Source organism: Emys orbicularis, chromosome 3 (assembly GCF_028017835.1).
Source record: "Emys orbicularis isolate rEmyOrb1 chromosome 3, rEmyOrb1.hap1, whole genome shotgun sequence".
NCBI classification, from domain to species: domain Eukaryota; kingdom Metazoa; phylum Chordata; order Testudines; family Emydidae; genus Emys; species Emys orbicularis.
In genome coordinates, this window is record NC_088685.1 from 85,243,634 (window position 1) to 85,269,085 (window position 25,452).

General features: G+C 41.3%; 1 protein-coding gene across 1 annotated transcript; it reads left to right on the forward strand.

Annotated features, from left to right (window-relative positions):
• NR2E1 (nuclear receptor subfamily 2 group E member 1) lies at nt 1-25,280 on the forward strand. Its single transcript, XM_065401727.1, has 9 exons — nt 1-25; nt 4,931-5,076; nt 9,084-9,171; nt 11,495-11,730; nt 13,963-14,109; nt 19,343-19,439; nt 19,826-19,975; nt 20,204-20,309; nt 25,118-25,280. Exons 1-9 carry the CDS (start codon nt 1-3, stop codon nt 25,278-25,280), a joined length of 1,158 nt encoding a protein of 385 aa, XP_065257799.1.
• Nucleotides 25,281-25,452: the final 172 nt, after the last annotated feature.

Genomic DNA, 25,452 nt, shown 5'->3' on the forward strand with positions numbered 1-25,452 from the left:
ATGAGCAAGCCGGCAGGATCAACAAGTGGGTAATATGTGGTGCAGGTTTCTAACCGCCTTTAGAAGAACTGGCCCAGCCTGGGTGTTTTGCAAAAGCATGTTATATTTCCATCTGTAGCGGCAGTTAATACACAGTCAGGCCCCAGATGGAATTTGGGGAGATTGGGACAAGTTCTTGCAAAATGCTAGGTTTGTCATTTCCAACAGCTTGTTTTGATCGTACAGCTCTCTAATGAAATCTTGCTCCACTTTTGATGTCGAGCATGTCTGAAATGCAGTTATACGTGCAGCGAGTTAGTTGTATTCCACCTGGAGGTGAGCATTTGTGTGGAGGTCTGCGTGATTTTGTGGGTGGGGGGTGTTTGGTTTTAAAACAGCATTAAAGAGCTGAAACGTGCTGCTTCTCTCATGGGATTCACTCAACCTTTTTCTGCAGGACAATATTTTTATTTTAAAAAAGGGTTTAAAACTCAGATCATTAAATTACACCGAATCGCATCAGCAACTCTGTTGAAAGAGGATTTAAATGCAATACTTTGCACACCATTTCCAGTCATACCAAATAATCCTGCAAAGAGGAAAGCAGAAACAACTTAAAAGTCACATTTTCCTTAATCCTAAATCCGTGTACCTCATAACTGGGGAATTTAAAGTATGACTAACCGCTCTTGCGAAGAGCGGCTCAATCGGTCTAATCCCAACTGGCACTTTTGGAGTTTATAATATGGATGAAGTCAGTAACAAAAGAAAAAAATACGCAATCCAATTTAATGTATGACAAGTGACTGACTGGACATTTATATTCCTTGCTATTTAATAGCACTGTGTAGAGCAGGATCATGGTGGTGTCGTGCAATTTAAACAGGAGTCTGAAAAGTGAGTGTACACGTGAGTTTGTGACAATATGTACATAACTGCTACCTTCACACTCCTGCATGTACTTCTAACTCACACATGATGGTTATCTTTGCCTCTAGCCTCTATTATTTTGCCCCCTAATCCTCCTTTGTCCCTTGGAGGTTTGAATCCATCCAGGGAGAAGCCGCTGTTTTTGCTAGTTGCCTGGCCATTCTTGTTCGGAGTTTTGCCGTTGTTGCTTCAATTAATACTGTCTTGAATTTAGGGGTTTATTTTGGAAAAGCGAGCGGGTGAAGTTGATTTCTATCTATGTACAGAGAGTTGCGTTAAGTATTTTCCTACGGATGCATTAAGGCTTTTTTTCTCCCTAAGGAACTTGATTTGTCACTAACAAAAGCCGAGCCAAACAAAAAATGAAGATGTAAGGACTTGATCTTGCATTTCTGGCGCACCCAAAACTCCCGCTGAAGTCCACATCCATGGGGAACTGTGTAGCAAAGGATGAGGGAGCGAAAGCAGCAAATTAAATAGTTTCCTGTCATATTTGTTTAAAGATAAGGATAAAATGAAACGGGGGGAGGGATGCAGGAAAAAAGCCCAGTGTCCCTAAATATGTTTGAAGGGATAGAAAACATTTTTGGGGAGAGAAAACCCAACGCATCTAGAACCTTAGTTCTGGACCGGCTCCCCCAGCGTTCTGTGCTTTTCACATTACTTTTCTCATTTCTGACACCGTGAAATCAATAGCGCTTTGACTTCTGGCTACGATTTTCCCTGGAGCCCATTCAAATGAAGCTTGTTACTTACTGAGTTTTCCTCCCGCGAGAGCTGGCGGCACCGATTGCCGTTTGAAATAGATTTGTTACCAGCTGCACCCCTCCCCAACAGCTCCTTTCCCAAAATCGGGCCAGATTTTCCGTTTCCTCTTTCCGTTTTGGGGAGCAGGGAAGCAAACTACATTTTAATTTAAATCTAGGGCTATTTCTGTGCCCTTGATTTGCTTCGTGGAGCGCGGGACCATTGCATGGGGGAACGGATGGATTGTTCTATATACGCACACGATGGTGGTTGTTAGTAAAGAAGAAAGGGGGTGGGGGAGGGCATCCCATGGTTTCAGGAAACCAACCATAATATTGTAACTGATGTGGTTAATGGTTTGACAGGAGTCCACGCGGCTTCTTGGCACTTTTTTCCAGTTGGTCTAATTTATAAGATTTTATCCAGGAGTCTCTTGGGAGAAGTTATAATTTAGAGAGATCGGGAGAGTTAGTGAGCGATCTAAAGGGAAATCTGCAAACTGTCCCCGAAAGGATGAGTGTTAGCGCCTGCTGGAGCCACTAAAGGACTACGGTCTGCGGCTGAAGACCCAAGGCAGGCTCAGGCCGTGGTGACAGAATAGCCTGGGGAGCTGCAGGCACGAGGTGCTTTTTTTTTTTTTTTTCCCCCCGTGGCTTTTCTTCTTGGCCTGAGTTTGCAGTGTGGATCTTGCTCCACTTCCCCTCCAGTGAGTGTATAGTTATGTCAAACGTGATCTCTGCCTGGGTGGCAACAAGACCCCATCCCGCAGTCCCTCAAACCCAGACTAACTTCTTTCAACAGCCTCTGATGGTAATTACAGTAATCGAAGCTGCCATATATCTTTAAGCAATTATGACACACAAAAAGCTGCAAAGGACCCCCTGTCGAGGGATGTTAAAAAACGGTTTCCCAGATCAACAAAATTCAATTTTCTTAACGTTGGACTTCTGAGACCAAGCTCTGCTTCGTCAAATGGGAGCTCTTTTAAACAGGGGGAATCAGTTATCTCATGACCCCGTGTCAGGTTAACATTTCTCTCTCGCTCGCTATTTTTTTTCTTTCTTTCATATTTGTTCTGCCTAAGAATTTTCTCATAACAACAGCCACGTCTACAATAGTCTGAGGGGCTCACACTCACTAAAGATGTTGATTAGTCGGTGGAGAGTCAGAATAATTGCAAAAGTGCTCAGATGAGACGGACACAGTTGGGATTGGGAGAAGAAGAAAGTTTAGTTAGGTCTTGAATGGAGGGTGGGGAGATCGACGGATAGAATTATATTTTACATGAATTACTATACATCTGGCTGCAATTTGCATCACCACACTCCTCTTTTTATAATTACAGCGGCAAATGCTGAATCTAGCATTATTTTATTAGCTCTAGCTCTAGAGGATTTAAAATATTATTTGATCATCTCTAGATCTGGTGAAATAAAATACAAAATAGAAACCGCACCGTAGTAAAACTACCTTTCACACTAAATAAAAGTCCCTCTCTAATGTTATACATATACTGCTACCGATAAGAATTATTTATTTTCAAAAAAGAGAATAACCGCACTCCTTAATTTCACTGGTTCACTGCCTTGCTGTGGTTGAAAACAAAGTTCGGGTTTATTTGGAGCGGGAAGCGACAATTTATCTGCAAGCTCCAGCCAGGGGGGAAAAGTCTGGGATTTGCATAGCTAAGATCAAACTCCAAAGTGCCTGTGAACTCTGCATTTAGTTTGGCGTTGACATTACATACAAGGAGATGGCACAGATGCATGTATAATTTCACTGTCTTTTTTTCAGTGTGTGTGTGTGTGCGTGCAAAAGTGTAAAAGTGTAAAAGTCTATCAGTGGATGCTGAAGCTGACGGGGGTGGGGGGAGTCGAGTGCTCGCCCCTGTTGGCATTGTGTGATATCCGAATTCCCATGCTACTCTTTTTGACGGGTCACTGGTGACCCAATAGGCAGGTGGCAAGGAGGGCTTGTAATTACACAATCCCAGAAATCATTCCTTGTCCCCAAACCCTCCTCCTACCTGCAGATTCAGAGCCACAATTTACGTTACAAGCTTTAGGGGCAGAGACTGGGGGGAGGGTGGCTCTCCTAGCTGGACTTGTTATTAATTGCGTAAAAGTTTTCTATTCTTTAACCCCTCTACCCTCCCTCCTCAGCCCCCTCCCTTCCCCAGTCCCTAACCTAATCCCCATTCCTCTAGCCGTGTTGTATATAGCAGCTGTCGAGTTTCATTTAGGGGAGAAGCTGGCAGCTTGTGCTGATTGGAGGCAGTCAAACGAGTTTCAATGGGGAAAATCATTAAGTTAACACTTTATCTAATGTCTCTATTGTCTGCCAGGACGCATTGTTTTAGAGCCTCCGGATAAACATGTCTGAAAGCATCCCGGGCTCCTAAATTCTCTAGGGAGCAGAAGAGACTTCTCTGAATCCAGCTCCCAACCCCCTCCCCCATCCCTCTTCCACCCCTAACTCCCCACCACACTTAAGACACTCTTATGAGCTAATTCAAAGCAAAGCAAATTGCTATAAACCAAATCGGCCAGGTTTTTCATACCCAGGTTTTGTGAGAGAGCTGCACCTTTAGCTTGAGTTACTTCTGTGGGGAAAGGAGACTGTTTGAACGGATGCTAACAAAAAGAAAAGAAAAGAGCTGGTAGTGGTTTTGTGGTGCATTCATTGAAATGGGGTTTAATAATCTCTATAAATGTTATATGACTCAGTGCATTTGCAATTACGGTAAAAGTCGCTGAAAAGTAAACATAATTCAGACTGTGTGATAGATAGATATGGCAGTACATAAACTGTACTTTCCCACAGTTAATGCAGCAAGTTTTGCTTAAATTTTAGGGTAATGGGAAACACATCCAAGTTAATGGCGGGAACAAACCCAACTGGAAGCTGTTTTTGTGACTTGGTTCTCTTCACTCCCTACACACAGAACGTAGTTTCCCCCCTGTTTGAAGTGCACTACAGATCCAGCAAAAACTTTTCTCTCCTAGCAGGAAGGTTTTTGCTATTGCTGCTGCTGTAATCTTTCGTTCCAAAAATGGGTCTTGGCGATTATAGAAGATTCAAATAAATGTAGCGGTGCATGAATAATTCTCATTGTAGAAAACTGACACTTGCTCAAGGAAAAGAAGGTTGCCTATAAAATCACTTCATTATTTGCTTTTATCGCAGCTCTGGTGCTAATCCCTTCAGAGGTCAGATTGCTTAGTTCTCTCTCTCTCTCTCTCTCTCCCCCCCCCCCCCGCCTCTGCTTTTTCAGGTCGTATATTAGACATCCCTTGTAAAGTGTGTGGGGACCGCAGCTCCGGCAAGCACTATGGGGTTTACGCTTGCGATGGATGCTCAGGATTTTTCAAACGGAGCATCAGGAGGAACAGGACGTACGTCTGCAAATCTGGAAATCAGGTACTAGTGACAGCACCGGCTCATTCCCCTTCCACTTCCAAAGAGTTATTTATTGTACTGTCGCTCCGGAGTTCCCCTCTGTCATGCCGAAATATGGATCAAAATCTAATATGCTTCCTGCCAACTGGATGCCATCCCATCTTAATACATTCTGGAAATGGGGTGGTGGGGGACTAGGATTTGTCTGTGATAGATTTAAGCAGCTCCGGACGTTTGCTAAACATTTTAAGGATATTCACATTTTAACAGTACGTTTAATGCAAGCTTCTTCCGGACACGTATTATAATAGAATAGGAGTCAACTTCCTGGGGGGATTTAAACAGCAAATCAAAAATCAAATCTCATGCTTCAGGACAAAATGATCGCCTGCGGTGGTCAGGAAGAAAAGCCTTCCCCATCCACTGCATTGTGGAGGAGTTTCGCCAGATATACTGGCCACCGAACGGTCTCTGAAGCATTAGGTATTGGATTGAGGTAGGATAACGGATTTCATGGACCAAGAGTCTGATTCCACACGTCAGATCTTTCCTCTCAAAGCAAGAGGGGTTCAAAATTAGAGTAAATTGTTATGTGTCAATTAACACAATGTATATTAGCATTAGGTTGGGCAGTTTTCCAGGGCCAATGCCCCAGTCTCCACGTGTTCAGATTACTCTCTGGTTGGGCGCATATGTGGAAGTGTCCAGGTATATAAATGCTCCGTTCAGCAGCACAGAGACAAAATAGATTCAAACAATAAACCAATTTACCTTAACGACAGTGACATACATTGGTGTGGCCTTCTCTTGCTACAGGTTCTGTTTGTCCTCGCTACATGGCGGTGCAGGTCAGACCCACTCCTACCGAGCTTATTGAAGCAGAAAAGAGGGCAGAGACTCGCAAATATTTTAAGACAATGTTCTGACATAAACTTTGCTATTAAAACATAACCAAGTCGGAGAACAATCAACCCCCCCCCCCCAGCTTTTGATTTCTGTCTCCCCTACCGCTAGCCCCCCTTAATTAAAATAAAAGCGCAGTTATGGGGAGGGAGAGGGGTGAATGGAGGAGCTGATGAGTTCAAGCCAAGCCAATACCATAGTTACAGGGAACATTTCTTGAAAACAAAACTCCCCCTCCCCTCCGCCCGCCCATCTCACTAGAAAAGACGTTTGTACAAACTTTTTGAACAAGCTTCTCTCGCTAGAGTTTCTTTTCCAGGTCACTATGAAACTTAGTACAATAAAAATTCCAGCTCCCACCAACTATCTAATAAATACCTATTATAATAAAAGAGACAAGGCGGGCGAAGTAATATCTTTTACTGGACCGACTTCTGTTAGTGAAAGAGACAGGCTTTCAAGCTCCGCATAGCTCTTCTTCAGAACAGTGGAGCTCAAAAGCTTGTCTTTTTCACCAACAGAAGTTGGCCCAATAAAAGATATGACCTCACCCACCTTGTGATCTCTAATATCCTGGGACCAAAAGGCTACAGCAACGCTGCAAATATATTATAATAAAGGCAACTAGTAGATTCAAGCAGAGGGTTAATTACCTGTGTTGTAAATAGAATAAGGAGTGGTGGAAAATAATATGACGGCATTTACTATCATACCTGAAGGATTAGCGCTAGAATAATGAATCGAGGTTTCCCCTTTCCGAGTATTTGAACTGTTCACTCACCGCAGAAAATAATTTTCACTTTACACCGTGCTCCTTGTCTCCTGTGTGTGTTTACAAACACGTTCCTGCAGTCCTGTCTCAGGCGAATTCCCACTGATTTCACAGTGAACTATGCCCGAGGAAGGACAGCAGTGAATCCACATACAATTATATAGCGCATGCACAAGGGTGCTGTGTAACTTGTGGCACCTCCACTCACCCTCACACATTTAAAGATCGGCTAATATGTAACAGTAAAAAGGGAAAAGGCTGTCAAGTCAAAAGGCGTATGGCAAAGAGAATAATGAAGTAAATTGATCCGACAGCATCAGCTTTCTACTTCTACACAATGGAACCGTGCAGGGAGAGTAAATCGATTTTTCCGAAGCAGCTACCAATCATCCTTACTCCTATCAATATTGCTTTAGGTGCCCTCTGCTTCTGTTCATTGGATAGTCTCGGAAGGTGTTTTAGGTGGGAAGCTTTTTTGTTTGAGTGCACTTTGAAGAGCTAGAGAAGAGAAAGCGTCTATCTGGGCCCGAACCTAAGTAACTGAAGTCTGTGGGTATTTCGCACCTTACTTCAGTGTGAGCTGGAGACCCCCATAAGAGTCCGGAATAAGTTTCGCTTTGCAACCTGACTTCTGTGAAAGGCGAGTTTCCATTGACCGACGAGGAATGTAAATTCTACAGGGTCTCCGCAGGTGCGAACTGGTTTCCAGCTCACACCGCAAGTCAGAACTGCAGAGTTACAGCCAAATTGTTTCTGAACAATTAACAGCAACAATTTATACCAGGCCCCCACCTTTCTGAGAAGGGTTTTTCCTTCATTGTCATGTCTCACGGGGCACCGGAGGCGTGGGGGTATGGCGGTATAATCACACATGGTGTCAGGAGTGTGACAGAGGATAAGGGGCAGACTGAAAAAAGGACCATTAGCTTTTGCTTGCATAAATCAAGTTATCTGAGGCTCCGGGGCTAAATGAATATAGCCGATGCTAGAGTATAAAAACAGACAGAGACAGACACACACACACACACACACACACACACAGAGTGTGTCTGGTTCAGTTTCTTTTTTTAGAATTCTGATATCTGTCACCAGCATTTACATTTATTTACAAAATCCACCCACCCCCGTATTGTCCCATCTTCTTAAGGTCTCCATGTCCGCTACCTCAGTATCGGCTGAAGTTTGACTTTGTGGCTGAATATTTCTGGCTTACTGAGCCGAGGGCTGCACGTGACTTTCTGGGACTGTGGATGTCTCTAAGTCTATACTAAGTCTATACTACTCCTCTTCGGACAGGGGCTCCTGCTGCACCTGCAGGCCTGGGGAGCTCTGTTATTCCGGGGCGCAGCTGGAGCCTCTGGGGGTGGGGAGCTGTCTAAGGTGCTGAAACAGATTTGTCCATAACCACCTGCCCACTCATTTGTTAGGGGCCAAATCCTGTTCGCCTTACTCACTCCAGTAGCCCCATTGGGCCAGATTCTAATCTTACTTACACCGGTGGAAATCCTTGGTAACTCCATTTGGAGTCACTTTTGAGTGACTCCGGTTTTCCCCTCTACGTGACTGAGACCAGATTCTACTTTATTGATTTCACCTGGGCTGCTTCCAGGAATGAGGCCAACAGGATTTGGTCCCTTACACCTCGTTACACCCTACATACACACCAGTATAACCCTCGATATAGTCTCCCCAGGAAGGAACCCCTTTGTGACTAGATCGGATTCCAAGAGCATGGACTCACACCCGCCAAACGAGCCCTTTCTTCCGTTTCTCACCGGGACGCTTCGGCACACGCTATAGTCTCCCCTTCATTTGTCTGTTTCTGTAGAAGTAACTCCTTTCTGCACAGGCTACAACCCAACCGCTGAAGCGAAGGGATCCTGCAAACCCAAACGATTCTACCTCCGAGCTACTCCTGTCCTCTCCAACTACAGACTGCGCTGACCAAGGGCCCACGTCTGAGCTGCTTGCTCAGGCCAAACTCCTATTTGGCGTCGCTGGGAGTTTCGCCTGAGTAAGGACCGTGCACACAGGTGACCCAGGGAAGGTTACGCAGTGTAAATACACAGGGCCATATGATGGCATCGGTTTAAAAGCAGAACTCCCCACTGGTTTCGGGCTGATGTTCCGCGTGGAAAATCGTTGGCACCATACATCCCTCCGTTCACAAATCCTTCCTAGGCGGACCACAAGCAGAAAGGGCACAAGCCACGTGCTAAAGGGGGGGGGGGAGTACTCCCTAATGCTGTGATCACTGAGCAGGTTCTTAGCTGCCCCGCCGTTCGCTTGTCAGTTCCCCACCCCATACCCTGTGCAAGCCCATCTCTTAACGAAAGGCGTTTCTCTGTTTTAGGGAGGTTGCCCCGTGGATAAGACACACAGGAACCAATGCAGGGCGTGTCGACTGAAGAAATGCTTGGAAGTCAACATGAACAAAGATGGTATTTGCACATCCTTTTACCCTTCTCCTTTTGGCTGAGTAGTATGAACCATGCATCGCATGTATGGAAAAAACGCATCGTAATGCAAGCGCCTGGCAAAATTCTCCCTTCCCTTCCACCGTGCCTGGCTCAGCTCAATGACCCCTTCCTGCCCAGGAGCAATTCACGCCCAGCCCCGACGCTTCCCGCCTGCCCCAAAACAACACCGCCACTGCTTTTAGCCCTCCTGCCCCCGCCCCGCCCATGCACCCAATTCGGAGCCGATTCCTTCCCATCGGAACGTCTGTTATTCAACTATGTACAATAGACCCAAAGCCAGTGCCGGGCAAATTGTTTGCGTTGATGACAAAAGCAACTAAAACAGTGAAACAAGTGCAATGAAACCACCAATTAATGTATTTCAGCCAAATCCAGCCCTTGGCGTGGATCCATTCGAGTTAGCGGAGCTATGCCAGGGATGGATTTGACCCATAATGCCCAGATCCAACGTTTGGTAAGGGGCTGCAGGATTTTTGTGCAGAGAACAGAAATGTCATAGAGCTCCGAGTAATAATGACCCAGTTATTCCACAGCCCTAAGCGTTGATCAAGTTAGACACAATCCAGTCCTTTGTTTTAACGTCTCAATCAGACCCCCCCCAAAAGTCGTTCTATAACAATTGAATGAAGTGTAGGCAGTGGGTGAAACCCTCGGCTTATTGAAGGCGATGGGAGTTTTGCCACTCCCATCAGTGCAGACAGGAATCCCTTGCTTTATCCTGAGAATTAAGAACCATGCTGTTAAAATTAGCCTTTCACCTTAGCTTTTGTGAGATGCAACTATTAATAATAGAATTAAGAATCACTTAAACTATCAATTAAAGTGCGTCACTTGGAAGCCGCGAGGCCTCGCACAGGTCAGCAAACTGTGAGCTGTAAGATTTCCCTATACAATAAACAATATGATGAGCCACAAATCGTCTTTGTGGAAGAAACAGTAGCCCGAAACAATGACCATTTTTTCAATGATAATCCACGAGCAGTCAGCCTGGCTTGGCATTCATTCAATATACTCGTGTGCAACCGTCTACTGTCTTCTAGTGCCCAATAAACCTTTCAACACATTTCGGTCCGAAACAAGGAAAGTGAAATCCTGGCTCCTGGGAAGTCCTGGGCAAAGCTCCGCTTAACCTCGATGGGGTCAGGATTTCACACTTGTTTTATTAGCACGTGGCCGTACATTGAAGATGCCGAGATAGAGAGATTTCCTGATGCACTTGCCACAGTTATTGACATAAATCTTCTCAACTTGAATCCGATTCCGATCCTATGGAGACCAGCAACAGAGTTTAATCGGGCAAACACTCCAAGTGACTCATTAGGTTGAAACTCTTATCGAGTCTTGACTATTTCCCATCATAATTCTGAATTAAATTTGTTTAATTTTTAGTGGGCTTTTGTTTTTGTTTTCTATTGGCCCGGTTCTAATGCCTGCCAGAGTTAGTCTGGAAAGTATTGTGTTGTCATTGCTGACTAGGGTTGTCAACCCTCCAGGATGGCTCTGGAGTCTCCAGGAATTAAATATTAATCTTTAATTAAATATTATGTCATGTGATGAAACCTCCAGGAATACATCCAACCAAAATTGGCAACCCTATTGCTGAGGGGACAGGCAAATATTTCCTTGCAGATTCACTAGAGCTATCCCATAAAACTCCAGCAACAAAATCTAGGCAAGGCTAATGCATTGCTGAGTCCAGATTACAAAACTCAACCTGTATTTCAGACAGTTCCTGGGGAATAGCACAATCAAAGTTGTGCAATATCGTGACCTAATAAAACAGGACTTTAGCGTCCTACTGATTTGCTCCTCAACATAATATGACCCAGTAACTAGTTACCATGCTACCCCGCAAAGAACCCCACAGCAATCCTAAACTAGACGTTGCAGGAAAAGAAAATCAGGGCTACAAAATGCCTATTGCCACTAAATGAATAATATTGTCATGCTGAAGAGCTGGCTACTATGCCTATAAATGAAATCCAGACAAACTTTCAGATAACTATTTTCATTGGTTTTTGGGGAAAAAATCTGGAGGTTCATGCTGCATTTAAAGCCAACCACCTAATATTAGGCACTGAAAGTAATGATATGGTATGCAATATCAGGCACTTAATTCTACATGCACCATTAAATAACCAAGGACAATGAAGTACAGTAAGTCAGTGAGGCCTTGTTCCAAAGCCCTTTGCAGTTAATGGGAATCTTTCCATTGATTTAAATGGGCTTTGGGATCAGGCCGCAACTGGGTAATGTATTCACTCAATGAGCTCTTTATTCCCAGCTGTGCAACACGAAAGAGGCCCAAGGACATCCACAATAAGGAAGCAAGTCGCGCTGTATTTCAGAGGACACAAGGAAGAGAATGGAGCTACACCTCACTTTCCCTCGGCAGCTTTACCTGCTCCGGCCTTCTTTACGGCTGTCACACAGCTGGAACCCCACAATCTAGAGCTGGCGGCTGTATCGACTACCCCCGAGCGGCAGACGTTGGTGGGCCTGGCACAACCAACTCCAAAGGTCAGAGCTGCCTTCTGTGTTCTAATCAGGGGCACTGCGAGAGTGTTCAGAGATTATGGCCAAAATATTAGGACCTGAAATCAGGGGTTGGCAAGTCTTGTTTTAGAGCTGGGGTTGTTAAGTGTCTCCAGAGGGTGTGTTTGTGTGAGATCCAGTCATTTCTATAGTAGAATACAAATCCGGACCTGCTACTATGAAGTGTAAATGCTCCTGTTGATTTTAAGGAGAATTTTGTTTGAATAAGAAATTTATGATTGGCCCCCTCAATACTTAAAAAACTGTTTTGGTGGCGAGTAAAAGAATGATTGTCTGCAAGTTAAAATCATTCTCGCTATATTGAGATAAATACACACCAATGCATTTTAGACATAAGCACACACCATTTGTGAGATGTTATAGTATATGTATAAATGCATTCCCTAGAAAGACCTACATACAGTGAAACAGTTCATAGACACTGCCACCTGCAGACTACCCACCAACCTACATGTTACAATCATGGACACAGTATTATTAAAATAACCCAAGATTGGAGAATCATTGACTTTCTGGACAATAAAAGGCCCAGCTCTGTAATGACTGAGCCCACAATGCACTGAGCAAATTATCGCAGCCTATCCAAATATCTAGTATATTTATCTTTTTATTTCTGGACTTTGACATTAATAAGCAGCATAGGAAATTGCTGTCATAAACTTGGTGGATGAGGCTTATCTATGAGTTATTTAAATTGATAACTCAAATATTTCCATGCTCTCCTTTCCAAAATATTCATAAGCACATTTGTATTTAGAGTAACAAATTACAGACAAATTGTTGTAAATCAACCTGGTCTATTGCTCGGTGAAACCCACTGTGAACTTGCTTGTAAAAATCATATTTCTATTTTTGTCAATGTAAATTCAAAAATATTAAACCAGAAATTATTTAGAAAGAAAATGCATTTTACTCGGTGCTTTCTGCAAACCACTTAAGCACATGTTTAAATCCAATTGAACTCAATGGGACTTAAGCATGTGACTAAGGCTAAGCACCTGCTTAAGTGCTCTGAGGAATAGGGATAGACTGCTGAATCTGGGTGTGAATTAAGGGTGACAAAATAAAATATTGATTCAAACATATATATATGTTTGAATCAATATTTTATTATATATTATCTATATATCTGCTCTGAGAGCAGAGAACGCTGACTAAAGTAATGAGACAGGGTCCAGGAATCAAGCTACATTTTTAATAGGTTTTTTTCTATTGTTAGAATTTACGTCTGCCATACTGTGATCTTATGCTTATATGATCCCATTCATCCCCATGGATAGCAAAGCAAATAACCTGCTTTATAAAGGGCCCACAGAAGCCAACGGAAGTTTTGCTATTAATTTCAGTGGGTGCAGGATGGGATTGCATCAGTTATCTATACACAGGAATGACTAGTGAAGTGCAGGCATATCTGAGGTGAAGAATAAAGAGGGCAGGGCTTAGCAGCCAATGGTCTCACTCCTGGTTTTTGTTTTTTGTTTATGTTCCTGAAACCTCATGTTTCAGGGTTTCAACCAGCCACCTGCAGAGAGGATTCTCCCTCGCCCTTGCCCCAATGTATACTGTTGTTTGTTTGTTTGGGTGGTTTAGTTTTGTAGTTTATTTTATTTTTTGTTTTTATCTCCTTCCTCTGAAGCATCAGAGTTGCTTATGGCTGGAGATGGGACATTGACTGGGGTGGATCAGGGCTCAGAAGTGGCAAAGAGCATTCTCTCTCTCAGGTTCTTGGCTGACTAGTTCTTGCTCACATGCTCAGGGGGCTGGTTCTTGTTCACATGCTCAGGGTCTAATGGGTCACCATATGCTGGGTTGGGAAGGAATTTTTATAAGTTGAGAAGGTTAGACTGGCAATGATCTTGGGATGGGGAGGGGTTACCTTCCTCTGCAACATGTGCTTGTGGGTCACTTGCCAGGATTATCTGGGAATATCTCACTTAATCATTTCCCTACCCTTGCAGGGGCTTCAGGCACTGCTGCATCTCAGTCCCTCCTATTCTCTGCCCGTGGCACATAATAGTCTAGTCTTCTGAAGGCTGTGATATTTTGGTCTCATGTTAGTTGCTGGGTTTAGTGCGTGGGTGGTGGCCTGGGATATACAGGAGGTCAGAAAAGATGATCTGGTGGTTCCTTCCCACCTTAAACTCTACGGCTATCTTAGTCACTTTTTATTATTCCTTGTTTTACTTTTTATATTAGTATCCACATGAAGTCAATGGTACACCTATGTACCTCTATGAAGTGGCCACTGAATCTGTTTGTGAATCTGCTGCCAGGCTTCTCTTTATGAGCATCAAATGGGCCAAGAGCGTTCCAGCCTTTTCCACTCTGTCGTTACAAGATCAGGTAAGACTTATACAATGAGTAATTGTCCTTAGTCTCGCAACAATATTAAAGATGGTCCACAAAATTCAGATCTAGATCAGATTTTTCACCCCCCAAAGGAATATTGCCCCCATAATTTTTGATCTGGCCCATCTCTAAAATAATATATTGTTTTAACAGCAATTTTCATCAGTCTGAAATGGATATTTTATAGTGAAACTCAGATAGGAAATAGATGTTGCTATAAGACAAATATTATGAGAGGCAGCATGTTGCAGAGCACAGGGCTGGAAGTCAGGAGACCGGGGATGAAATCCTGGCCCCACTGAAGTCAATGGCAAAGCTCCCACTGACTTAAATGGGGCTAAAAGTTTGCCTCCAAGTTCTATTCCTGGCTCTTCCCTTCACGTTCTTTCTGAACTTTTGCAAGTCATTTAATCTCTGTGTGCCTCAGCTTCTCCAATTGCAAACTGAGTATACTGGTATTTATTCTCCTTTGTAAAGTGCTTTGAGCTCTCTGGATGAAAGTGCATTCTCAGTAAATATTCTTACCATTTAATCCTACTAGTGTACACTGGCCAAATGGTTCTCTGTATCACACTGACTTCAGTGAAGTTATTCCACATTTACACTGATCTGACTCAGAGCAGAATTCAGCCTACTCTTTTTTCCCCTCCTAATTAAAATCATCCTTAATTTGTCTTGTTTTCCTCTGTGACAACTTGCCTTTACCTCCAGTGACTTGTGAGTGAACCATAGTAACTAAAGTAATTTTGTAATGACTTGATTTTTGATGAGGACTTGATCAATTTAATATAATGCATTAGTTCTGAAAAGTAATCAGACAATAATAAAAGGAAAAAACTACACAAAGCCCCAACCACAAAAATGTATCTAATATTTTGATATCAATGAGTATAATTTTGCAATACAATAACTAGAAAAGAAAAAAGTCATATCTTAAATATTACAACTAATTGTATTAGACTAATTGTATTACAACTAATTGTATTAGTCTGTGGTATGTTAGTATAAGTACATAAACAAATGCATACTGTGAGCAGAAAAAGATTTTTAGGATGACAATAGTGTTTTCTACCTAAATACTTATCACATGTAGCACAAAAAGACATTTGCTTAGATAAACTGAAAGGTCCCTTCTCTAGAGCTAGTCACAGATTTTGAGAGCCCTTTCGTGAGGTTAGATATGTAGGGCCTCATTCACCTCCCTCTATGTATTGTCACCAGCAAATCAGGTATATATAGAGTGACCAGATAGCAAGTGTGAAAAATCAGGCCAGGGGGTGGAGGGTAATAGGCAACTATATAAGATAAAGTCCCAAATATTGGGACTGCCCTATAAAAATCGGGACATCTGGTCACCCTAGGTATATACATTCAGGGCCATTGGATGAGTGGGATCTTTGAGAGGCGGCAGAGCTGGCATAAGCCAAAGGCTTAACAGTCAACAGGGAACAACTGACATGAAGATAATGGGAGTGGGCCCAGTTCATCAGTTACTCCTGTGGATCGGGAAGCTGGATCAGTCTTATGAAGGAGCTGCAGAATCAGACCTAGAGTGTACTTTACTACACAGACATCATGGAAAATGGTTTTTGCTTTGAAAACTACGGCCATTTCAAAGAAAACAATCTCTGTCATAATGCCACAACCACCAAATTCAGCCATGGACTATTCACATCAACAGCAGTTGCATCCACCTAGGCCAGGGCTCAATTTGGTCTAATATGTAAAAATTCCCCAAGAGTTCAGCCCTCCAGGAAGAATGGGGTGAAGGGAGTGGGAGGAAGGAAACATCTTCCAAGAGAGAGGCCCATCAATACAGTAGAAATAGCTAATGCACATTTCATATTGTTGAATGTTTCCCATTAAACTCCTCACAGAAATCAGTTTATCCTGTCATCTTAAATGAGCCAGCAGCGTAGCTTACATTTGAAACGAAAGGCAAGTGTTAGCAAATTGTAATATCAATTGAATCGGTTTTAAAGTTCTAACAACATCAACTTCACCATTCTTCCCTCCAGGTTGTAAAAATGGGTCTGAGTTGTAAAGTTTAGACCTGGATCCAAATTTCAGAGAGGTTCAGATATGGAACTATGGTTTGAACCTCTCTCTAGCATGATTCCTCAGCTTCCTCTCACATTCAGGAGAATCTCAAAGGAAATAACTCTTGTTTTAATAGCCTTATTCCATTGTTAGATAATCAGACAGATGATCCTTACACTAGTACTAGTGTTCAATTTAATTTGATAGTGGCACAGATAAAAATGTCTGAATTTCCTCTGCATGTCTTTTGACATCTAGCTGAAGAGTCTAAAATCTTTTCCTAGGGTCTGCTTTTGTTTTGGGCACCTCTAGAAAAATTAAAACATTACAATTCTACAACTATGTGTCACTTTTCTGTCTTGAAAAATGTGGAACCCCATCTGTTGACAAAACACAAGTAATCAATAGTAGGTTATCCTTATAGATAGTGCCTGATTCTGAAGCAGAAGTAGGTACTGTAGAAAACCTGGGATTTTCTAATTCCTTTGAGGAATGAAGGCCATTTATAAACCCTCACTAAGGTCAGCACAAGCTATTCCAACTGGAGGCTTTAAAGACATATTCATAGGAACGAGGAGAGCCTTAGTGGTGTTGGAGGAGAAAGTTCCTTTAATTTCTAAAATCTTCTGACTTTAACTGCATGTTGTTGATATAAATCTAGGAACCATTATTCATTGCCTTCTGCATGAACAAGTGACAAAAAGTTTTACAAAAGCCAATTAATGCCTACGAATCAGTTTATTTATACCACATAGAAACCTGCATATCTAAATGAAATATCAGTTCTTTATAAGGCACAAGGAATGGCTGGTTAGTAGACTTCAGTGTTCAGTGAAATGTAAGTTCTGTTTCTCTCACCAGAAACCTGAGATGGGTATGGTACTTCAGATAATTTCATATTGCTGGGCAGTTTGTTACTATAAAAGCCAATGCAATTAATTAAAATCCATATTATGTGCAGAGACACACATTTACATTTCAGTCACAATTTCTTTATTAGAGTTGAATAAAAGCTCTGCAAAGTCTAAGTAGATGGTACAGAAAGGTAACTGTGATGTCATGATGGTCATAGTTCTGGAATGCAGTGGTGTTGTAGCCATGTTGGTCCCAGGATATTAAAGAGACAAAAGTGGGTGAAGTAATATCTTTTACTGGACCTAAAAGGTATTACCTCATCCGCAGTGCTTAATTTGTGCCAGGGTTGAGCCCTGGCACCTCTAGGCTTGGCAGGTCATAGCCCTGGCACCTCTAGGCTTGCTGCATCAGTTATGAATGTAAAAAAATTGCTTGAGCCCCAGCATCTCTTTCAGTACAAATTAAGCACTGCTCACCCACCTCGTCGCTCTAGTAGTGCTGTAATGACTTTTGACTCTGGGAGAGCTCTCTCTGAATCTAATTAAAACAATATGGCTTAAAACACTGGGTATTAAACATTAGACCTTAGATAAGAAATTTCCAATTGTTGGATGATTTCAGTCAACTGAAATGCATCTCTTAAAATTCAGATGTGTAAGAAAAAAATTCTATTGAAAGGATTCTATTTTTTCTATTTTATAAAGTGACATCACTATACTCAATAGTTCCAAAATGTGTTCTTCCTGGTATACCCTACATTTCCAAAATCCATGTAGTGTTTTCTCAGCAAAATCTTTGACCAACACTATAAGTCTAAGCGTGTGTTATCCTGAGGCTTGAGGATGGGATCCCTTCTCTTTTCCTGCCAACTGCATAACACCAGTGAAACTTCTTTGCAACTGCTACTGAAGTCTTAGGGTGACAGTAGCAGCCACAGGCCCTTGTGTGATGCCTCCCTTCTTTGTAGGGGTTTTGGGGAATGGATCATCATAATCAGAGCCACCAGACAATCCTTCCTGAGCCTAGTCCTGCTCTTCTCACACAGTCACCTCCACCTTGTTGTGGACCACAAAGAGGCATCAAGTCCCAACTGTGTGTGATCTCTGTGGTGTGCCCCTCAAACCATGCCATGGAACTGATGAGATTCAGCTGAATATACGGCCCTCCATGTCCATGCAAAGGAGGTGGGCTAAGCCAAAATGTCATATGTGCACTTATACAAATTATTCTTTGCTGGCTTTGCCACTGTAAATCCTAAAGAGCCTAATTTTCCTCTCATGCCTACCAGTGTATTTGTACTTAAATCAATGGGATTGCCTCCGTGCAAATGAAAAAAAGTGAATTGGGCACAGAGTCCGCTACTCCGCCCTCGCAAGGAAAAAAAAAATCTACAAAAACAAATTAGGATGGAAAGTTTATGGAGAGCAAACAATAGCACTGGCTGCAATATCTGGATCCAAATCAAAGAGGCTCCAACCTCCACAGGTGTTTGGCTGTGGAGTTGGGGTTCGTCCCTTGGTGAAGAGGGACAATCCAAGATGTTTGGACCCGGATTCGAACTTCCCTAAAGTTCAGTGACATTCTAGAGTTTGGATTTGGGCCTCACTCTAAAGTAACCAGATTTCAGTGTCCAGCTTTCAAGGGCTCTTTTCAGCAAAAGTAGGAAAACACATAAGATTTTAATATACCTACATATTGTCTTTTAACCGACCATAGATTTGTTTAACCAACAGTGGATTAGATGTAAAGAAGAGGATGCCTGTCATTGTGTAGTAGTGCTTTGAATGGACACTCTATCCAATGGTGTCAGTTCAGGCCACCACCTAATAATCCACTCATTTCACAAATCACATGTTTGCAGGGTAAAAAAGTCTAATAGTACAGAAATCATTAAAAGAACTATCCAGCATCCATTCTGCTCTCAATACACATGTCTGTTGACACAAAGGAGGAGAAGAGAGAGCTTATTGAGCAAGCCTGCTTTTGAAAAATATGAGTAGATATTTATGAAGAGTGTAAGCTCTTTGGGGCAGGGACTGTCTCTCTCCCTCTTTGTTTGCACAGCACCTAGCACAATGGGCCATGAGTGTGAGTGGGGACTCTAGGTTCTACAGTAATACAAATAATTAATACTAATAATATTTCTTCCAGGATATTCTTATCCATATACACCTCATCAAAAAGATAAAGGAAGAACTAAAATATTCAAAGGGGAAAATACAAAGGCGGGCATTTAAAGCAGTTTTTAAAATAACAGAAATTTACATATTGAAAATGTTTATAAATCTATAAATTATACACCATGTTATATTGTACATCTATTGTATGGCAGCTGATGCTTTTGGAAGATGCGTGGAGAGAACTGTTTGTTCTAGGAATAGCACAATGGGCCATTCCAGTTGATGCTAACACTCTACTGGCTGTATCTGGTAAGAATTGCACAATTTAATGACTTTGTTATAGAAATTACCATAAAAATACATTACTGAAAAAAGAACAACATGTAAAGAATAACAAATTCCCGCTGAACAATAGAGCATACCTGTCATTTATAAATCTATATTTAAATGCAAATAATGTTGTTTTGTTGTATTCATGACTGCTTGCATTGTCATTTAAATGCAAATTACTGTGTTTGTTATCATCCAAGAGAAGATTTTATATTAACTTTCATACAATATAGTCAGTTTACATGGAATCGGATATCTAAGAGTGACAATTGAATAGATATTGATACAGAGGATTGTCAGAAATCGATATACATTAATGCAAATGCCTTAATAGAGAGTATTTTTTTCATATGTTTCTATTCTAGGCATGAATGGTGACAATACAGATTCTCAGAAGCTGAATAAAATTATTTCAGAAATACAGGCTTTACAGGAGGTTGTGGCTAGATTTAGACAGCTTCGGCTAGATGCTACTGAATTTGCCTGTCTCAAATGCATTGTCACTTTTAAAGCTGGTAAGCAGAAATAATCTCTTGTTTTTCGATAACTAGCCATTTTGCTGGTTAGCCACTTCAAAGTCTACACTGTCATTTTAAAACAGATATGATAACATCAGCTAATTGGTTTTCTGCTGTTGAATTCTGATATCAATGTTTAAAAGTGCATCTTTATTTTTACATTAAATCTTAAATATTTTAACCTTCTTAAGAGTCCACCTGACTAGTTACTGATCTGCTTTCCAGTACCTACACACAGTGGTTCTGAACTGAGAAGTTTTCGAAATGCTGCCGCCATTGCAGCTCTTCAAGATGAAGCTCAGCTCACTCTGAACAGTTACATCCACACCAGGTGATCAATATTTTCTTTTAATACTTTTTTCAAACACTCTGGGTGAAATCCTGACCTCAGTGAAGTCAATGGCAAAATGTCCATTGAGTTCAGTGGAGCCAGGATTTCATACCATCTTCACAGTGACTGTATGCCAATAGTAGAACTTGGGTTATCCAAACGGAATGGGGAACATGGAATGTATTCAAATAAGTGGGAGAACGAAAAAGAGGGAGTTTTTCGTGGTATGTGATACCTGAAAAGGAACATAATACATTCAGAAAACTGGAGATTTTGCATGTCTTTTACTGTATTAAATAATAACAACAACAAACATCACATACAGTGCTTTAAATTTTAGAATCTCAAATCTTTTATTGTATTATTCCCATTTTTCAGATAAGGAAACGGAGGCAGTGACTTGTCCAAGACCGTAGTGTGAGTCATGGCAGAGCTGGAAATAGAAAAACCCAGATCTTGTGACTCCTAGCTCAGTGCCATCTTAACCAGAATGATGAGAATAATAGTTTATATGGAAAACCTCATTTCAATCTTGTTCAGTATAAAACGTATGAGATACAGAAACCTTTATACCAACTATAAAAGCTGTAGTTGCCACCTTGTGAAACTAACAAGGGTAAAACTGGGAATGTGTGAAATGTACTATGTAGAAAACCACTGTTATTCTCACTATGTGAGCAGTTGTCTTAATGTGACCACAGTTTAGAGCACCATGCTTTGAATACTTTTTAAAACTATCCTCCAGCCTTGGATCACAAGGGCTAGGAGGACTACTGCCAAAGCAACTCACTAGGCAATTGGGTGGGGAGGAAAGGAGACAGAGAGGAAGGGTGTGCTTTGCATCTCATTCAATAGTGACTCCTCCAGTCATTTCAGGAGCTATGGTGATGAGCTCTGAAAGTCGTGTTGTCCAGTCCTTAGCTAGAAATAAATTGGCTGTAATGCAAGGCCTGGAGCAGGGGGAATTTGAGTAGAGGCACAAGGGTGGGGGAGAAGGGGGAATCCTCAGGGTTCCATCGTGGACATGGAGGTGCACCCAAAAGAAAAAAAGGTCTAACCTCCAGTCTGTGCATTTCCATTTACCCATTCTTTTTTTGTCACCTACCCTCATCTGTCCCTTCCAAAATGTCAGCTTGAACTATTAATTGAACTTTTTAGACGGATTCTGTCTGGTGTCATAGATCAGATGTACTTCCCTCAATATCACCAAACTGCCTCTTCTTAAACGAGTATTCTGAAAAGGGGCAACACTTAGACTCACTGCTGTCAACTTGGGCCTCCTCCCACTTTTGTAACCTTGAATTTTAAACGTTGTCAATTAATGTTAAATCACTAAAGCTAAGAATATAATAAACCAAACTTAGTTTTCAGGTTCAAGCCTCAAGGTCACTTACAGACAATTTAATTTAGTAGATGACACTTTGAATTATAGAAACAAACTTTTTTAAAGAGAAAAATGATTAGTTAAGCAAACAGGCATACAATTACCATTTACACAGTACTACAATTGTACTCACATTCAAAGATGGAATGGTGTATCAATAGCCGATCAGTCCACTGACAACCAGATAAAGTACAGCCTTATAATCTTATAACCTAATAGTACCCTTTTGGTGTTAACTGGAGCTCTATCCAATTTAAAAGGCTACTCCTTAGATAACCCATGATAATACTAATTAACATTAAACCTATCCACTACCATAGTCACATTTCCTCCACCTCTACATTGGCTCTTCACATTACACATTATTTAAATTAACATTTGCACCAATGTTCTTTCCATGCTATCAGTGTTCATAGCATTTTAGTAAAACATTCCTATTTCTCAAAAATGCTAATTAAAAACCATTCCAAAACCAGTTCTAACCAAAACATAGCACAATATAACCCTGGGTCATGTCCTTGCTAACTTCAATTTTCCCATCTTACTGTCTCTAACTTTTACTGACACTAACAAACTCAATTTCCCATACTCCTCTATACTTAGCCTAATTAAAGCCAAAGCCAAAGCCTAATTTCTATTTATTTCTTGACCTAACCCATTTTATAGGCTACAACTTCCACTAACAACTTTTCTCTTCTGGCACAATGGAACTCTGTACAATAAGGATGAAGCCTGTCTGTGTGGGAGACAGGGTTCTCTCGTGGGCCAACCCAAGACTGTGGTATGAACTTTCCCAAAAACTAAGGACCATCACAAATCTCATCACCTTCCGCTCTATGTGCTAGGCACATTTCTTTGACCTTGCCTTCTCCAACAAACACATAGCAACATGTCTGGGTGTGTATGTTATGTATCATTTAAAAATAAAATCCAAAACAAAATACTCCATTGCACATACTTCTCCCCAGTAAGAAGATGAGAGAACAAACACATACCATGACAGACATTAGTCATATTGCTTAACACACACAAATACTATGGTGATGAGCATGGTATAAGAACCTATATAGAATAAAATAAAATCTCCAGTAGATCACTGAATTACATCCTCTGAGAGTTACACGTGTGAATCCAGATGACAATGTACTCCTAGGGAAATCTCGCCCCCCCCCCCATCAGCACCAAGTACTGCTATAACTATCCTTGAAAGGATTAGGTTTTTAATCGATAAATATCGGTAAATATCCATTTCACTGTACACACACAAACCGATGAAAAAATATTTCCATTGATAACCAACATTTACAGATCGGCAAAGTAAGAACAATGCTGCTTGAGAACTTATCAAAGTTTGACTTAGGGATGTTTACTTTGTATGTTGACCCCAGCCCCCATAATTTCATGCAACAGTAAAAATTTAAATATATAAAAATAAAAAATGCTTACAAATAAACATTAATATAATCAATTGAAATTGTAGGGGGGGAAATGAATTCTGCCAAGCCTAGCTATAACCTATACTGAAGTTCCACCACCAAGTGCATTTATTTTGCAAATCTAAGGACTTATTAAAAAAAATTGCCTACTCTTAAAAACAATGATGCTCACTAGCAGAAATCTTTGACGTACTTTGTTTAGACTATAGATAGAATCCTTCACTGCAGATGTGAACAAACAAAAATACCAGCCAGTTCTGTCCAGTACATACTAAAAAGGAAAAAGCAGCAGCTGTGTGGCATGCTCTCCCCACCCCCATTGAAGCCCCTTCACATGAATAGTGTGCCACTGGAGCTCAGTGGGAGATAGGGTTACATGACCAGCCAGTGGGAGAAGAAGCCAGGAAGCAGCTGCTTTACATGGCATGGTCCTCTTTCCAAACTCAGCTTTCCCACTGGTAAACGCTCTGGAAGTCCTCTAACTTACACCAGTTTTACACCAGTATAACTATTTACATCAGTGATTTATACTGGTGTGAAAGGAGAATATGGCCTTGTGAGAACCAACAAATGGGTTGTGAGAACAGGCATGAACTGGGAATCTAGTCTCATGGTTCCAGAGTGATCCATGTTTCTGAGGTAAACAAAAAGGCACAGAACAGTGGAACAATATAGAGAGGCTGCCTGTCAGCATAGATGCCAAAGCAATACGTACTACAGACTAGATAGATAGTACTTTTCCATGGGTATTTGTGCAGGAGTGGAACGCTGAGTTCTGCACCACAAGGGTAAAGAGCAGTGAATGACTATACACTGTAAATAAATCTTGCAGTCTAAATAAAGGCAGCAATTAGGAACAGCATAATTCCCTCTCTTCCCCACAGTTTTAGGCATATCAAAGTCTATGCCACTTTTCTGGAAAGGTGGACATGCAAAACATATTGTTGGCCGTGTTTGATGGAGCTAGGACCCATCATATGAGGAGATTTATTTTCTTTTGTCTATGCAATAGCCTTGGAATGTCTTAGAAGTTTCCATTGTATGTTGATATATTTTCATAAGAGTGTTGGAAATTTTGTAGGTGAAAGCCTAGCCCCATTGAAGTCAATGAGAAAACTCCGTTGACTTCAACAGAGTCAGGATTTCATCCTGTATTTTTATTATGTGACATCATGTGAAGAAAGAGGCCTGATTCTGCTCTCATTCTAGTTTTACCCTAGTGCAAGTCCTTTGATTTCAATGAGGTGACTCCTGATTTACATTAATGAAAGTGATAGAAGATTGGAGAATCGAGCTCCAAATGTTTCTGATAGTGGGCCTGATTCTCCTTTTACTTACTCTGGATTTTGCACTGCTGTAACGCCTCCAAAGTCAGCAGAGTTACATTGGTGAAAAATCAGCACCAGCAAGATCAGAATTAGGCCCATATTGTTTTATCTTTAAAAGTTGGGAAGAATTCTGTGGCTAACGAGGATGGAAAATAGCCTTTTATAGATGTATATTTTCAGGGGGAATGAAATGTCCCTTCTCACTCAGAATTTTGTATTCAAAATGTCAATTATTAAAAGTGACTGCACTCAAACATCTGCAGCATACTGGGTAGATTGAATTTCCAATCTAATAAACCCAGTTTATTTAACATGGGCCAAATTCTTCTCTGAGTTACACCCAATTCAAGGTTATTGTTTGAGATGTAAGTCAGGGCAGAGTTTGGCCTTCTATAAGTTATTCATCTGAGAGATCAAACAAAATGGCCAAACAACAAAATGTGGAAACATTGGCCCAAAGCCTGCTTACCTCACTCAAGTCAGCATTCCCATTAAAGTCTACATGTCTACTTTTATGAGAAGGCAAGTAGGATTTCACCCAGCCAGAACCAAACCCTACAATTTGTTTAATTTTGGTTTTGTTGCTCATTAAGGTAAGTGATTTTGCTGTTTGGAGAAACATGACACCTCAGTAACATTCTTTGTCATTTTGTATTCTAGGTACCCCACACAACCCTGCCGTTTTGGAAAGCTCTTATTGCTTTTGCCAGCTTTACGTTCAATTAGTCCATCTACAATAGAAGAAGTGTTTTTCAAAAAGACCATTGGGAATGTGCCAATTACAAGACTGCTTTCAGATATGTACAAATCCAGTGATATATAAACCACCTTAAAAATAAACAATCAGGACGGACAGTTTGATAAGAACTTTTATCTATGGAGAATAAGCCTCAACTAACAAAATCTACAGGAAGCATAAGCCTGGGAATGTTTAACTTTTAAATTGATTGAGAAATTTAAAAAAAAAGTCCCATTAGATATGATTTTGCTGCCTT